The 17486-nt window shown below is 40.2% G+C and overlaps 1 protein-coding gene across 1 annotated transcript in view; it reads left to right on the top strand.

Moving 5' to 3' along the window:
• The window catches only part of GADL1 (glutamate decarboxylase like 1), a 115238-nt gene that overhangs the window by 18062 nt on the left and 79690 nt on the right, over positions 1 to 17486 (top strand). The window contains exons 9-11 of the mRNA XM_058657030.1: positions 5571 to 5687; positions 9578 to 9642; positions 9957 to 10038. Coding sequence (XP_058513013.1) covers positions 5571 to 5687; positions 9578 to 9642; positions 9957 to 10038 — 264 coding nt within the window. The remainder of the gene's footprint in view (positions 1 to 5570; positions 5688 to 9577; positions 9643 to 9956; positions 10039 to 17486) is intronic.

Here is a 17486-nt window from a genome sequence, read left to right as displayed (position 1 = left end):
TACCCCACCTGCTTCCACTACCCCTAGATTAATTTGGATCAAACTCTAGATATCATCTCATTTTATCTACTAACGTTTTGCAGAATTTTTCTGCAAAAGATACCTACAGTTTTATATTAGAGTGAACTTGTCATATTTATCCTTTTGGGATTGGCTCATTTCACTGAGCAAATGGTCTCCAATTAGGACCATTTGGTTGCAAAGGGTGATATTTCATTCATTCTTTTTAATAGCTGAGTAGTATTCCATAGAGTAGATATACCGTATTTTTTTTTTTATCCAGTCCTCCTTTGATGGACATCCAAGTTATTTCCATGCTAATGAAAAAAAAATGAAGGAAGACACACACTTGTAATCTCACAAACGAAGGATGTGATGGAATCCAGAGAACCTGGAACCAAAGAAAATGACAGAATGAATCTCTATACCGGAATAAAAGTAGACCCCAATGAAAAGTCTAAATATACCTAAACAACAGAATATTAATCTTTCCACCCTTGCCTATGCCAACAGTATCATGACCAACATAAAGAGCAGAAAATTGGAATCAAGACTATACACATGATAGACTATATTACTACAAAACATAGGGGACAACGGAGGAGAGACATAAAAGTCCTTCTAATACTGTTTTTGCTGCATCTCATGGGATCTGATAGTTTTGTTTTTAATTTAATTTCTTCAAAAAAGTATTTAACTCCTCCTAATTTTCTCAGTGACACATAGGTCATACAATAGCATTGCTTTCCTAAGGAAAGTTTTTTTTCCAATTTTCTTTTCCATTTCTTCAGCAAAAATCGGTCATTTGGTGGCATGTCATTTGACTTCATGTTGTTGTAAATTTTTTATTGCTGTTTCTTTTGTTGATTTTGGTTTATGGCTTTTCCTTAAAAGGGAAGAGTGTAGTAATTGTGTAACAGGAACTATCAGAACAAGTTGTGAGGATGCAGTGCAGTATGCGTCTCTACTTCCAAACCAAAGATGAACTGCCAAAGAAACCGTTGATATGTCTTAACAATAAGATGCTGGACTCTGCCATTGTCCATAGCCACAGTGTAAGGTTACACTTAAATAGCAGAATGATGGGTACCGCATTGTAAAATAATAACAATAATTAGAAATACAGGAAAAAGATAGGTACTGTTACTTAAAAAAAAAAGTAATGCCATACTTACATTTAAAGAAAGTGGTTCCTTGATCTCATCAAACATTCCAGATATATCATAACTTCTCACATTGACTTATTATAAGTAACTGGCTTATTTGAATAAGGATTCCAATGAGGTCCCAAACCTCGCATTTAATCGATATCACATAAATACTTCTAATCTGTATCTGGCTTCTCAAGTTCTGTTTGCTCCCCTCCTCCACACCACCCTATTTATTCTGTTTTTTTTTTTTTTTTCCTGTAATGGTACAGTTAGAGTTTAAGACTCAATGAGAGCTAAGTTGGCCTTTTTGCCAGGCAACCTTCATGGGTGGGATTTTGTTCCACCATCAGGAGACATCTGTGTCTCTTTCTGTGACAGCGCTGGTCGATGAGGCCCAGGATTGTCACACCGTCCATGGTAAAACCCCCTTCCAGCCTCTAACCTCCTGGGTTTTGCGACTGCTGATAACTATCATCCACATGTATTATTTTTGCAAAGGGATGTTCTAACTCATTCTTGCACTCCTTCCCATACGTCGGCAGACATTCTACTCTAAAGAAAAATGTTCCCTCGTCTCTGTGAGATTTCCCTAAAGACACACCTTGTGCAGGCAAGACCGAATCAGTATTATATTCTTTCCCTTCATTTAACAATTTTCAAAATAGTGAGCGAGTTGCCTGGCATCCTCTTAAGAGAATCCTCACCCCATTTCCTTCAGTGTCATTAAGAATTCATGTTTCTAGTCCAGTGAGTTTCATTTTAGCCATTATCACTTCTATTGCTCAAATTTGTTTGCTTTAAGAATGGAAGCACACAAGACTGGTGAAGTGTTAGAGTTGAGAACTTGAAAACTATGTTCTGTTAAAAATGAAAATCACGCAGGCATATTTTTAAAAAAGATTTATTTATTTATTTTGGAAAGGCGGATATACAGAAAGGAGGAGAGACAGAGAGGAAGGTCTTCCATTTGATGGTTTACTCTCCAAGTGGCCACAATGGCAGGAGCTGAGCCAATCCAAAGCCAGGAAGCCAGGAGCTTCTTTCCGGGTCTCCCACATGGGTGCAGGGTCCCAAGGCTTTGGGCCATCCTCGACTGCTTTCCCAGGCCATAAGCAGGGAGCTGGATGGGAAGCGGGGCTGCCGGGATTAGAACTGGCAACCATGTGGGATCCTAGCGCATGCAAGACGAGTACTTTAACCACTACACTATCGTGCTGAGCCCACGCAGGCACATTTAAAAGCGGTGCCATGAGGTTAGCTTTGCTGTGACTCCCTCAGGTTTCTTTAAGTCTGTTAACACCTGAACCTACATTCACCTGAGACAAATCTGAAATAACGGGATGTGATGAACAGTTTATTTTTCTCAGTTGCCCCAGACTCAATTGTTTCCAATCATTGTTTTCACTGCTTTATCTCAGACAAAAGCAATGGTACATTACATTTTGTTTTTCCTGCAGAATTGAACTCCTTGACCAACAAAATTCTATTTAAAAGCTGTTGAGCAGTGACCTTTATTCAATGTCATTATAAAGATCATGGAAACCAGAAAGCATTCATGTTTCTGAAGTACATTTTTTTAAAGGATTTATGTTTATTTTTATTGGAGAGGCAAATTTACAAAAAGAAGGAGAGAGCGATCTTCTACTCACTGGTTCACTTCCAAAATAGGCAAAATGGCTGAAGCTGAGTCGATCCGAAGCCAGGAGCCAGGAGCTTCTTCTGGATCTCCCACCTGGGTACAGGGTCCCAAGACCTTGGGCCATCCTCGACTGCTTTCTTAGGCCATTAGCATGGAGCTGGATGGGAAGTGAAGCAGCCAGAACACGAACCAGTGTCGATACAGGGTACTAGCACTTGGAGGCTGAGCATTAACTAGTTGAGCCAACACACCAGCCCCCTCTGAGGATGTACAAGGGCAAGCTACATTGACCACTGACTGTTGAAGAGCTAGTTTTAAAAATATTTATGTATTTTTATTGGAAAGTCAGATTTATAGAGAGGAGGAGAGACAGTAAGCAAGATCCTCCATGTGTGGGTTCACTTCCCAAGTGGCCATAGCAGTGATCCGAAACCAGGAGCCAGCAGCTTCTTCCGGGTATCCCATATGGGTGCAGGATCCCAAGGCTTTGGGCCATTGAGGGGCCTACTTTTGTGACTGCTTGAAATAAACTTTCTTGAAGAACATAACTCAGCAGCAGCTTATACCAATAGTTTCAGCCAAATTATCTCATTAACATCAGGAAATATAGGAACAGGGGGAAAAAAAAACCCTGAAAGGTCAAATCCAGATTGCAAAACTTTAATTTCTGGACCTGATATTTATAGTGAGAATTTTTTTAAAGGTGAGGAAAACTCATTAATAGGTTATAATAGCTTGCCTAGGTATTTTCTCACCGCTGTCAGGATGTCATACAGTTTATGAGGAAAAGCCCAACCATTAAAGACATCATAAATGGCTTTAGTAAATTACTTTTTCTATTGGTTTCAATGATTGATGTAAGTCTGATCTCATTTCGTTTAGGTCACCATCACAGTAAAGACACACTCTGGGGTACAGAGGTAATTGCGTACAGGCAAGAATTTCCAAAGCCCGTGGCTTCCTGGGGGCTCTCTCACTTCGTGGTCTGTCTCTTAGAGGTTTAGGTGGGTTGGATTCTTAGTGCCACAGCTGTTTTCCACAATGGCAAATAGATTCAGGGTGTGCCATCACCTTAATTTTTGCCTAGCGAAGTTTAGCCATGTTAATCTACTATGCTTGCTCTGTCTCACTTTCCACTGTAGAATAACACCTCTCTGCTCCAGGTTAGTTAAATGGAGTGAGTTTGGGTCAAACACAATAACCTCTGCGAGTAAAGAACATAAAAACACATTGCAGGGACAATGTACTTTATGAGACACTGAGAGGGAAAAGATGACTCCATGCTCACTGCAGGGAAGTGATTTTACCAGTCGTTAAAATTCTTTTTTTTTTCCTTTAAGATTTATTCATTTTTATTGGAAAGTCAAATATACAGAGAAGGACAAATCTTCTGTCCAATGACTCACTCCCCAAGTAGCCGCACTGGTGATCTGAAGCCAGAAGACCAGAGCCTCTTCTGGATCTCCCAAGTGGGTCCAAAGTCCCAAGGCATTGGGCCAGCCTCTGCTGGTGTCCCAGGCCACAAGCAGGGAGCTGGATGGGAAGCAGGGCCACCGGGATTACAACGGGAGCCCATATGGGATCACGGTGTGTGTGAGGCAAGGACTTTAGACAGTTAACATTTTTTAGCAGTTAGCATTCTTATTGCTTTCTCCACAGATGCTCTAGAACCTTAAGGTTGTAGTGGTTTCCCACAGTCAAACATTTTTTTCTGCAAATTTTCACTTGGTGGGACTTTCCAAGTGAGAGTAGTATGTCTGCCACCATGCTGGGGCCCACTTATTTACAAGCAAACTGATACATTGTTCCTTTGCCTAGTTGAAGGAAAGAAGGAAGGAAGGAAAGAAGGGAGGGAGAGAAAGAGAGAGGGAAAGAAAGAAGAAAGGAAGAAAGAAAGAAAGAAAGAAAGAAAGAAAGAAAGAAAGAAAGAAAGAGAGAGAGAGAGAAAGAGAGAGAGAAAGAGAAAAGAAGGAAGGAAGAAAGAAAGAAAAGTCCGTTGCCTGGATACCTTGACTGGAATCCCCACCCATCTCTGTATGTGCACTCATGTTCTCCCTCTTCCCTGTCTCCCACTGGCACCTGCTTTCTTTACAATATGCAACCCTCTACAGGACAGAGACAATCATGGCAGAAGTGATGTGGGTTCTCTCTACCAGCACATTGCAATCAGCTTTTGCTGTTGTATCCATTTTGGAGAGTGTATCCCAATGAGATTACCTTGGCCCTTCCTTTCAGAGATGATGATGACTTTGAATCTGACTATCTTCTTTGTTTTATGAGTGTGCCGACTTTACAACAAGACAAAGCAGATAGGCCTTCAGGGTTTCATCTCCGAGCTGGATGTGGGCTTTTCTAGCTCTTTGCTTTCTGTTCTGCAGAATGCTGGCAACACTAGCACTGTGATGACCTGATATAGCTCCCCAGGAAGGGTCTACGAACCATGCAGAATATCATTTTCCCATTGCAAATGGATGAGGGTACTCAATTCTACCTGGGCAGCCTGTAGAACAGAACGTACACCAGAAAGGGAGTAATGACGAAGATGTGTAGTAATCCAGCAAAGCGATTGTTTCCGCAGCGTTTTCTTTTTCCCTAATGTGTTTATGATGCCAAGTGGCCACATAATGGAGGAGCTTTAAAATGCCCATTGCATTCATTATTATCTCCAAAGAAAGCAAGTAAGTCTCTGAATGCATTGCCCTTTTTGTTGACCAGCCTACTGCTGGACAAATTTTAGAGCGACAATGACAATTCTGTTTGTGTGTGGATCCTTCTCACAGGGAGCGGCACCATTTCTGGTGTGTGCCACCTCTGGCACAACTGTGCTGGGAGCCTTCGACCCCCTGGAGGACATAGCTGACATCTGCGAGAGACACGGCCTCTGGCTTCATGTGGATGTAAGTGGATCTGTGTACACATGTGTGTGTTTCGTTTCTGTAGCTTTGGTAGGAAGTTTTCCATTGGAAGCTAGATCTGAGGGCCCTGCTAGTGTTAAGGTGTTTCTAAATTTGGATGAATAGTATCAGATATCAAGAAGATTCCCAGAAGTCATATTGATTTTGGTTTAGTTTTCTGGGTTCCATTTACAGTTTTTTCCATTGCTGTAAATCATCTCCTGCCCCCTCCCCCCCACACCCACCCTGGTCCCCACTGGAATCTACTATTGTTGAGGCAGTGTGGTTTGAGAAATACATTCTGATTATATAATCAAGAGGCTGTGATTTGGGATTCTAATCTGCTTCTGCATCATGAGCTTGGTCCTTTGGGTGACAGTATCTTCATTTGTAAAGGAGTCGGCAGATGTGGCCTGTAAAGTATCTTCTAGCTGTAAAATATGATTTCAATCAGCCAGCAACTGCAAAATCTACCTTACGTAATTGCCTTCTCTAATTAAAGTAGGTTTTATCTAGATCTATTACAGATAATGATTTGAGAGGGATTGGTAAAACTCATATTCTTCATAATTTTGTAACTCGATGGATTGGATTTCTTCCCATTAATTCTGTAAGTCCTGGGGTTTTCATTATTCATTTTTCCTCCAACATTATTTTTAAGAATTCTACTTACCTAAAGTCAGAAAGTCAAATTCAGCCCACCATGAATGCTTGTTTAGAGTTTGGGGCTTTTTATTTCTGTGTTTCCTTTTTTGTTTTCCTCCCTTGTTTTGTGAAACCAGGAGCTAATTAGTTTGAATCAAACACAGACCAAAAAAGGAGCAGTTGAACTTGTTGATGAGATATTAGGAAACTTTGCTCCGGCAAGCAAATAGTTCAGATTCTCCTTTTTGGAAGAAATACTTTTTAAGGTGCTACAATAGAGGTAACTGAGCATTTGAGAGAGTCACCTACATGCAGGGTTATAGTTTGAATGATTTTACCCTTTCAAATGTCATGCCTATGATATGCTATCAAAAAAGACTTTTCCACATTTCAAGGTTCTAATTGAAGAGATGCTCATATTTGGAAAGCAATAGTTACAAAAAGCTCTCTGGAGTTGCAGACTCAATAGCATGTCAATGTTAATCCTTCAGGTAGATTACTTGTGACTTATTTAAATGTGATTTTAGTATTTGTGTCTGTTCATATTTCAACTTACAGCTCACTGATTTTTATAGATTTAGAAGCATAACAATACATTATGTCCCAACAGATAATGTGAAGTGAGTACTTTTGCAATTCTGAAAATAAGGGGAAAACTGAAACACACCAGCAATTATGCTTAAACATTCTACTCTCATAAGCAAAATATCAAATATGGATTAAGTAGTTTATGTAAAACAGAGTAACTGTAGTGGTTTCTAAATTAGGAATGAATTAAGAGATTTGGGGAGCTTAGAAAGAATTACAGTCTATCAGGGAATGGAAAACTCTAAGTTTTCTAAAAATTAATGGCTGGAGCTTTGCAAAAAATCTTTTATCCAAAAATATGTTTGTTGGCAACACCCGCATCACCGTGTAGGCCCTGCATATTTTCTCATATCAAATTATTCTATTTTTGAGTGAAGTAGGGATCAACTGCCTTAAGTGTCAAACTAAATCGACCACAACTTCTCTGACCCTTCAAACAAATTAATAAACTCTAACACTGAGAAAATGTTCACACATGTATTAAAGTGGCACTTCATTAGAGGATCCCAGCACAGAAGCCTAGTGGCTAAAATGTCGAGGTACACTTAAATAAGAGACTGATAGAATTAGGATTCCTTATGAAGGACTACACTATTGTAACAAAATGGGAAAAATCTGATGGGGGTGGGAGTTTGGGGGGAATCCCAGTCTACGCAAAATTGTATCACACAATCACAGTACAAAATAAAAATATATTAAAACATTTTTCCCTTAGATGTAGAAGGCAATGCTTCTGTTGCCCAGCCACGGTTGCCTGCAGTCCTTTGTGAATTTCAATAGGAGAGGGCATAGCGAGAGGGCAACTTGATCACAGACTCCAAGTCATCAGTCTTTTTCCAAGGAGTCTTTGGGATTCACATGCACCCACCCTCATGATGTATCAGAATTCACAAAGCTTTGGGAACACGCTGGAGCTGGTGAAGACGAACCTACCTATGGTTTCTGGGCGGGGACCAAGGTGGATCAAGTGAGCCTCCTGGGGCTCTGCTGCAGAGATAATGTCACTCTTCAGGCCACAGCAGGGTCCACCTCAGTGCATGGATTCCTCCTTATGTTATGCAGCATGCCGATCAACTCTCCTCACCCTGGTTCCAGCCCTGAAGGAAAGCATTGTTTTTCTTGCCTTGTACCTTCTCTTCATTGCCTTTCAATGAATTCATGTTTTGTAATATGCTGAGCATCATGCAGTACTTCGTTCATCTCCCTAATTCAATCTCACCACATCCTTGCCTATGACAGTGAAATTTACTTCTCTTCTTAAATAGAGAAAGGATGCTGTTTGTCTATATCCCAGGTAACTTTTGAGTTCACTTTCTGATTAACAGATTCTCATCATCCTTGAGTGTTCTATTTGGTCACTTTGCAAGTTTTAGTAGTTTTTTTTCCCCCAATTTGTGTGGTTTTACCCTAGTCATCATATTATGAAAAGAGAAGAAATTAACATCCTAAAGTCTTCTTTTCATACTTTTGAGACCTTGGAGAACTTGTCTATAACATTTGAACATATCTGCAAAAAGTAGAGGTGATAATAATTGTTTTCTCAAGGAGGATATTGTGAGGCTTAAATGAAGTTGGAGAGCATTCAACATAGACTCAATTTCTCTTGCCACAGTCATGCATCATTGTGCTATACGTGAAACTTGAAGGTCTGCTCAGCATACAGGAACCAAACTCAATTTTCTTTCTTTTAAGATTTATTTATTAGGAAGTCAGAACGGGAGAGGAGCAGAGCGAGAGAGGGAGACCTTTCACCCGCTTCTGCACTCCCCAGATGGCAACAACAGCCAGAACTGAGCCAGGCCAGAGCCTGGAGCCAGAAGCCACATTGAGTGTCAGTGCCCAAACAGTTGTGCTATTCTCCACTGGTTTTCCAAGGTTCTCAGCAGGGAGCTGGATTAGAAGTGGAGCAGCCAGGACACCAGTCAGCTCCCACATGTGATGTTAGTGTCACAGGTGGTACCTCTACCCACTGTACTGCAATGTCAGTCCCATTTATTTTGGTATTGCTTACATCAGTTCCTCATTCCTTCCTGCTAGCACTATGAGATTTCAGCTCTCATCTTTCTCTCCTTGCCCCTCCTTTGCTCATAAAATTGACTCTGTAATAAATAACTTTCTGATGTCCAAGGCATCCTCTCTCTCCTTCTCTTACCTTTGATTTATAAATATTTCTTAGAGTCATTGGGATAAAAAAGATCTAATTTTTCATTAACTGAGATGTTCCCACTTAGCTCCTCCAAGTTAGCTTTCTATCTGCCGTGTTCGTCATATTCATCTTTAACTACATAGAAGATGAGCCTGCAACCCTGAGTTATCCTCATAGAGGGTTTATGGCAAATGCTATTATGATGAAGCTGTTTTTGTTTTATAACTTAAGCATCCAAAGAATGCACGGATTGTGTCCATTTAACCCCTTTTCATTTATGTGCAGCTCAAGTTGTTACTGTATCATTGTATTTGTGATGTGTAGAGTTCTGTTGTAAGGATTTTTGGGGTGACGTACCTATGCTGACATAGTGATCTAAACTTGCCAGAGCGCCAACTAGTTAACAGGACATAAAACCAAATAACCAACTATATAAAACAAAGGCCTTGTGACAGCTCCCTGGTGAACAATGATAAAATAACACTGCTTATTGTTTATGTAACTGTCTCAACAGGCTTCTTGGGGTGGTTCAGCATTGATGTCCAGGAAGCATCGCAAGCTCCTACATGGCATCCACAGGTAAATGAGGTTTCAAAGTTTGTAGTTAGCTTTTATTTTGCCAAACGAAATCTCTTAGGGTTTTTCCCATCCAAGTGACATTTTGAAAACAGACAAAAACAAAGCCATTGTTTTGCTTAAAAACGACAAAAACCCTAAAACAACCCCCCCAAATATTCCCTACATCCCCCCGTAATTGTTCCAACAAGATTCCTGTAGAAGAGTGGAATGTGTGTGAATACTCCCACGGGATACTGTTGTCCATCTCCTCTCCGTCCTTAGAGACCAAATGAGACTCCTGCCTCCTCTGTCCCTTTGTTTGTGTCACACAACAGGGCAGATTCAGTGGCCTGGAACCCACACAAGATGCTGATGGCTGGAGTGCAGTGCTGTGCTCTCGTTGTGAAAGATCACTCCGTGAGTTTTCCTCCAGAACCCCTGGGCTGGGAGGTGTTCAACCAACGTGTTTGCTGAGGGCTCCTTTCCCACCTTGCTTGGCTGACCTGGTGGACATTCAAGTCTTGGGGAAATGCAGATGGCCTTGAAAAAAAGATGAATAAGCCCAGGTAAAAGATGAAGTGTTTCTGCTCAGATCATTTGGAGGATTTGATTTCGTATTACGTAATCTCATTAGTTATAGCAACATGGTCTCTCCCGCCCTCATTTGGATTATATTTTAAAACTCTGTTTTAAATGTTGCCAGGAATTTTTTTTCTCTTTGATGAAGTCTGGGATTTACGTTATCTTGAAACTGCTGTTGCTGAGAAAGCTGAACAGATGTGTGTCATACATTAAATTGGATGCTTAATATGCTTAGCTCAGGCTTAACAGCCCGTTGCTGCGGGAAGATGTTACTTCAGGGTTGATCATGGAACATTGATTGATTAGGGGATTGATGGTTTGTCGCTCATTTTGGGGAGAGTTGCGGAACAGTCTGGGTTTTTATGGAGTACGAGGGAAAAGAGTTGCTGAGATCTTTCTTGGCCAGAGGTATAAAGTGTGCCTTTCCCATGGGTTAAATAAGGATTCTTGTGGGCAGTGGCCCAGGCTGGGAAGTGCTGCTTCATTCTTAGAGATGCCTTCCTAAGAGCTGCGTTCAGTGTGTGGGTGATCTTTCTCAGCCATCTGTTTACATTTTTTTCCCTTAGGGGACTTCCTTTGCCAATGTTAAAGCCACGTTTTCTGTCTTTAAGGAACTTTTATTTCAAATGAAAAGTGTGTTTAAAATTAATCCTGCAAGTGTGAATATTTACAACTCTTATAAAAAAACTTGTAGTGATATTTGTAGTATCATGCCCCATGTGTTTTGACATGACCACCCAGAATATCTGTCAGAAACTGGGAACAGATTTTTCACCTCTTAGAATAGCCACTCACAGGTGTGTGAATTCGCTTCCTTGTATTTTATTACATTGTCTGTAGTTAAGTGTATTCAGTAGCATTTAACTTTCTCTAACTTAATTTTTCAACTTGTGGAATAGCTGCGCTTTTAACTGAAGATTGGTATATCGTTTGTGAACCAAAGAACATTATCAATTTGTCCATAGATACGATGTTAGGATGCTACAGAGATGGAGGTCAATTCAAATTCATTTTGGACTAGAGACAAAAACGCAATGGCCTCAAGCCGCTTTTTTGTGCCATGTATTTTACATTTGCTTTTCCCCTAATCAGCCTATCTGAATAACAAATTGATCTCTTGGTCCGATGCTTCTCACAGTGGAAAATTTAGAATAAAATTGTTATGGCTACTCTTATAAATAACTTATTAGTTATTAATCACTTCTTGTTGAATGGTATTTGAATGATTTAGTTGAAAATCAACTTGCATTTATGTACTTAAAAGGTAATTGATGCTTTTCTGGATCATATAGCTCCTTAACAGGGGCAAAAGGATAAAAGCCCCTTCTTCCTTCCTTATTTTCTTCATTTCTCTCTCTCTCTCCCCTTCTTTCTGCCTTCTCTTTTCTTTCCTGCTTTCATTTCCTCATTAGAATTAATTCTTAGATCCTGATGACAACAGTGATATTCATGTCTACTGCTATGGTAGGAATTAGGAGAATTTCATCCCATGAATAAAGAACTGAACACTTCCAAAGATGTGCCCAACATTGGATGATGTTAAGGCATAAGATGTGAGATATAGCAATCAGTTTAGGAATGTTTGTGCTGGCAGTTTTCTGATTCGTTTGTTTGTATTCACTGCCTCTATTGTTCATGCTCACTTATTCATCCCTTCAACCGACTTTTACTGATTTATGCAGGCCAGGCACTGCACTGATTCAGTGAATAAGGAAGATATCCCTCATGATCAGAGTCTACAGTGCATCTTTTTTAATTGCTATTTTAAAAAGTTCACTGAAGAATGGTAGGTTCTGTTTATTGTAAATCCGCAGCCATTCTGGCTTCCCTGTCTTGGACATATTCTGTTTCTCATCCATCCAACCTCCCTGTCAGTCACCTTATGACACTGACCTGGCGAAGGTGAAGTAGGGCATGTGTGGTGGGAACTTTTGCGAAGGATCTTACACTCTCATAGAAATGATATTCGCACGAGGTGAGTTTTCTTCCTCTTTATTCTACCTTGAATGCAGTTGTTTCAGAACATAATGCATAGGGGTAATCTAAAAAGATGTTCACTTAATAAAATGAAATGCAGGGAAGCCAAGAAGGGATGTGAGATTAAGACTTGTAATATCCGAGCAAGAGTTGGCAACAAGGGAAATGATCGAACGTCGTGAAGAACAAGATATATTTCAGCTGTCAAGCGGACATGATTGAATTACCAATTATACATGGGAGACAAGGGAGATTTAGAAGGTGCCATGGTTGACTCCCTGATTACTAATACAACAGATAAGTGAAGGATCCTATTTAGGGAGCTGGAGATCACTACAGAAGGAAGAGACTGAACAATAAGATCTTTATTTTACCCATTGACATACTAAATTTGAGATCTTAATGAAGTACTCAAGTGAAGATGTCACACAGGCGGTTGACAAATGGATTGAGTTTAGGAAAAGCGTCTGGTTGGATAAGTTTAATACAAAATTGTTGACATGAAGATGGTAGGTGAAGTGAGAGTAGGTGATTGAGATACTCAGGAGGAACTTTGAAAGGAGGCCTAGAGTACAGACCTGCAGATCTTCAAAGCACAGTAACAGTACAGAAGGGAAGGCGTGCCAAATCAGAGGGACCAAAGAGGTAGCACACGCACCAAGAGAGTGACGCCAGTGAAATCCAGAGAGGAACACACAGGGGACAACAAAAGGAGTGTGTTTTCCTCACACATCAGAAGGTGCTGGAATTTTACAGTAAATTTATATTTACATATGAAATGATGTTGCTAGGAGAAAAGTTGAGACATTTAACCAAACTTTCACATGACATAAGAGAAGTAGAGTCCTATGCCCGTGAAAAACTCCTATCCTTATGGATTTTTATGAATGTATGTCACTGTAGACAATAGCTCTGATCTACTAGAAGTAACCTGGGGGAACTTAGCATGGCCTGTATGTTCAGCTTCTTATCCACCTGTCTCCCCCCAACCAGGTGTGGTGCAGGATCCTCAGGAAGAAATCATCTCCAAACTGCCACAGGCAGAGTATTCCGACATGACCCTCAAAAGTGTTATTCAAAATGTCAGTGACTTTTACCCTACATGGCACAAGTTAAACATCATCTCAGTTGAGGACAAGTGGGACATTGATATCTCCCCATGGTTCTGTCTCAGACTGTTTCTTGTTGCCAAAGAACATGATTTCCTCATTGAATGCCTTTCCCACTATCACGTAAGCTGTAGGACAAGGGGACTGTCATTCTTCTCATCACCGTGTCTCAGTGCCAACCACATACCCATCAAAAATGAAAAAAAATCACTAAAACTTTATTTTACAAATCAACAATTAGTTAAATAGAAGTTCCCAGAATGCCTGCATTCATGTCAGCAATAACCAAGAGTTTTTATTCTACCCCAAATAGTTCTTTTTGAGTGCTCTGAGATGTAATGATTAAAAATCTGGTTGCCTAGGACCTAGTACACGGCTTGAGTGTACCTCAAGCAGGAGTTGATGCATATTGATTTTAAATCTGAACATATTTCTTCAGTTGATGTTAAGGTATAAACTCAAACTAAAGCACAGTAATAAAAATACTGCTGTAAAAAAATGAATTCCCCAGTTTGTACGTTTGTGTCGCTGAGAGTCACAAGGCTGTTTTCAAGACTGACAAGCTGGTCGTGTTTGTCTTTTTAATTTCCTGTGTTAGTAAAGAGAGCTGCTTCGGAAACAAAGCCTAACTGTTGCTCTTGAAGTTGTACTATCACTAGCCCTCTTGGCATCTTAGGGATGAAAAGAAAATCAAGGGTGTTTTAAAAATCTCTGATGATAAATAGCTTGACTTCAGATGTAAATGCTGGATCTACACGGCTGTTTTGGATCAAAGATTGTTTTGATAATTTGATCTAAAATAAAAGGCAATAAACTCTAAGCATCACTTGTAGAGTTGGAGAAAGGTCTCAGGCTTGGCATTTTTGATTTTCAAGTGTTTATTGGAAGGGCTTGTGAACGACAGCTGAGACTATGAAACCCGCTGATCAGATGGCCTCCGAGTATAGATTACTGCACTCCCTTTCTGCTCATGATTGTCTCCTGGTTTTCCCTTCCAAAGCCTTCCGGTTCAACCTAGGGACGGAGAACACCAACGACAAATTTTTTCTTAACTTTTCTTTCTTTAGAAAGCCTATGTTGACGTAAAGAGTATAAAAATCATGCCTATTTTTACATTCTTGTTTCAGAAGTGAGTCCCGTACATTACAGATGAATCTGATAAACAGGAACATAGCACTGGTACCTTCATGGGCTGACCATTTCCCACCGTAATTTACATATCTACATATGCATGATACCTCATCTACAAAATGTGCGGCATACTTTACTTTTAGCAAGCATTTCTATTGAAGTTACGAATATTACTTCATGTCAATATGCATTCTATATGCTGTTTTTCATATTAATTGAGTTAATGTCAAAAGAACAGATTTCATGTATTTCATAGGCATAAATACAACAATAAACACTTCCTCCTCTCTTGCCCTCCCTCAGTCCTCTCCCTCCTCCATTGCTTCGCTTCTTCCTTTTTACTTTCCCTCCCTCCTTCCTGCTTTTTCTTTATCTTTTTGCAAAGAAATACTTTCAATCTGTTCCATAATCATAGACTTATTTCACCACTAACCAGGACATTCAACAAATGAAAAGAAGGAAGATCAGCTTCCACAGCAGTACAAAAAGGCTAAAAACAATGATGAGATCACAAAACAGTTTCATTCTTACACATTGTTTTCTGTTCTAGATTAACTGCTACATATCTGAATAGTAACCTATCATTTTGATATACTCTAATTAACTTGACAGGCTCATCGCCAGTGAATTCCATGATTTAAATTTGGGGCTGTCAATGTACATATTTTGTTGCCATCTTTGTGGCCAAATTTTTACATACATTGCTTATTCTTCCTTTAAGGTCATCGCTAGAAGTGGAGGATCCATAGTTAGCCTTTGTGATGCATTTCTGTCTGTTTCCTAGTTTCCCCCTGAAAAAAAAAAAAAAAAAGCTACATTCTCCCTGTCAGGTTCTGAGTGTGTATGTGCGTGTGTGTGCGGGCCTGCCAAGTGTTTCAACCTTTGACATCACAGGGATGTTTAGGTTTGTAAGTTTGACAGACAAGACATTTATATGCTTACCTACATAAGCCTTTCCTGCTAATTTTATCTATTGACATTTATACCTACTTCTTAGGAATCCTCTTTGGCTAGAGTGATGACATGCAATTGCAGGCTCACTCGCTTTCCAATGTGAGGCCTTTGAGATAAGCAGGCAATTCTTTTCCTCTCAGCTTCATGCTAGAGCAGACTCAGAATGAAAACCTCGTTTTTCTTTGAGAAGGAGGAGCGTCAGAAGAAGGGGACAAGCAAGCTCACTCCCTACACAGTCACCAAGGATGCACCCATAGGCCACACCGGGCCATGCTAAGAATCAAAGACAAGGGAGAGGAATGCCACTTGCCAGGGAGGTCCCTGAGGAGGGCACAGAGAAGTGTTGGCGGAGTAGCGGCACCTGTGAAATTCCATTTCAATTCCGAATGAAAATTCGCATTGCAAACAACAACCATGATGTGTGCCATTTTTTAAAAGTGTGCAAGAGAAGAAAGGAGAAAATAAATATCCTCTTGGAAAATGGGTACAAACGGTGCCTGCTTCTGTGAGGACTGCTTTTCAGCTCTTGTTTTTCTCCACAGAACTCAGCAGCGCCATCAGAGGCTCTGAACACATTGACTAATCTGATCATCAAAGAGCTTTTTTTTTCCTCCTCATGCCAAAGAACACTCACGCTTCCTCTGTAACTCGTAGATGATAAATTTCTTTAAATGACAGCTTCCAAGCTAATGTAGCAGGAAAGAAGAAGGTGGGTGTTTTAAAACTGATTAGGGTGTTTTTAAAACGTGACTGGTAGGAGGAATGTCAACCTCCTGTGCTTGGTGTTGCCAGAATTGTTCCCTGTGTCTTGGATGTTCTTGTTTAAGGAAGGAGTAGTCTTCCCTTGATTTTCAGCAAGGTTGAGAATTGCACCAAACTGGCAGAACTGGTCAGGTTCTAGACTCATACACTGCAATTTCTTTATTCTCCCCCTCGCTTCCCAATTTCTATACTATGGACGCAGCATGGTAGCCTGGTGGCTAAGTCCTTGCCTTACATGCACTGGGATCTCATATGGGTTCCAATGTGCTTATCAGGTTCTCCACTTCCCATCCAGCTCCTTGTTTGTAACCTGGGAAGATAGACAAGGATGGTCCATGGTCTTGGGGCCTTGCATCCACTGGCAGGGAGTTGGGGAGTTCAAGGGTGGGGCTTTTGGCTCCTGGTTTCAAATCAGTTCGGTTCTGGTCATTGTGGCCACTTGTTTAGTAAACTAGCAGGCTGAGTGTCTTTCTGACTGTCCTTTTCTGTGTGGATCTGGCTTTCCTACAAAAATAAATAAATCTTAAAAATATATATAATATATAAATATTTATGTCTATATTAAGATTTATATATACACATAATATATACATTTCTATGCCTTAAAAATTCAGTAAACAAGGTGTAGTTTTCTTTGTGCAAAGCTTTTGGAAATGTTATGCATCTGTGTGCAGTGTGTACATCTGGGCGCATCACATTTGATGCTGTGTGCCAACAAGGCCTCCATCATTTCTACTCACTTTCTCTGTGAGGTAAAGGGTTTCACCTGTTCAAAGTCCTTCAAGTCTTTCTCTACCGCAGAAGCCAATAACATCATGTTTTAAGATTTATTTGTCAACAATGTCATTTCCATTCATTGCAACAATGGAATTTACCCTTTGTTTTACATCCATGCTCTCTATAGCAGCATGTATTAATTCAGATGCTGACTGTGGTAGTGAGGCACGTGTTGTTAAATAATCATGGTTGTCTTATTTAGTATCAATCATTAGCTACTCACAGAGGCACACAGGTTTGAATGCAGAGCTTGGCCAGGGGAACATCAGGCCCATTCCACCAATACTGGAGTCAGTCATCTTCATGGTGGATTGTGACTTATTTGAAAACAGAAGACATCTTATTTAACTCTGTTGTCCCACTTCTGAGTACAAACACTAGCATTTCCTTAATGCCCAATAAAAATACTTTCTGATGGGCATGAACACTACCAAATGTTAATGGGTTTTATAATTTTTTTAAAAGAAAACTTGTGTGTTTCTTTGAAAAGGAGAGAGAGAGAAAGAGAGAGAGAGAGAGAGAGAGAGCGAGCGAGCGAGCTTTTCCATTTTCTGGTTCACTTCCACAACAGCC

The sequence above is a fragment of the Ochotona princeps genome, chromosome 30 (assembly GCF_030435755.1).
Source record: "Ochotona princeps isolate mOchPri1 chromosome 30, mOchPri1.hap1, whole genome shotgun sequence".
Taxonomy (NCBI): domain Eukaryota; kingdom Metazoa; phylum Chordata; class Mammalia; order Lagomorpha; family Ochotonidae; genus Ochotona; species Ochotona princeps.
This window is presented reverse-complemented; position numbering and strand designations above follow the sequence as displayed.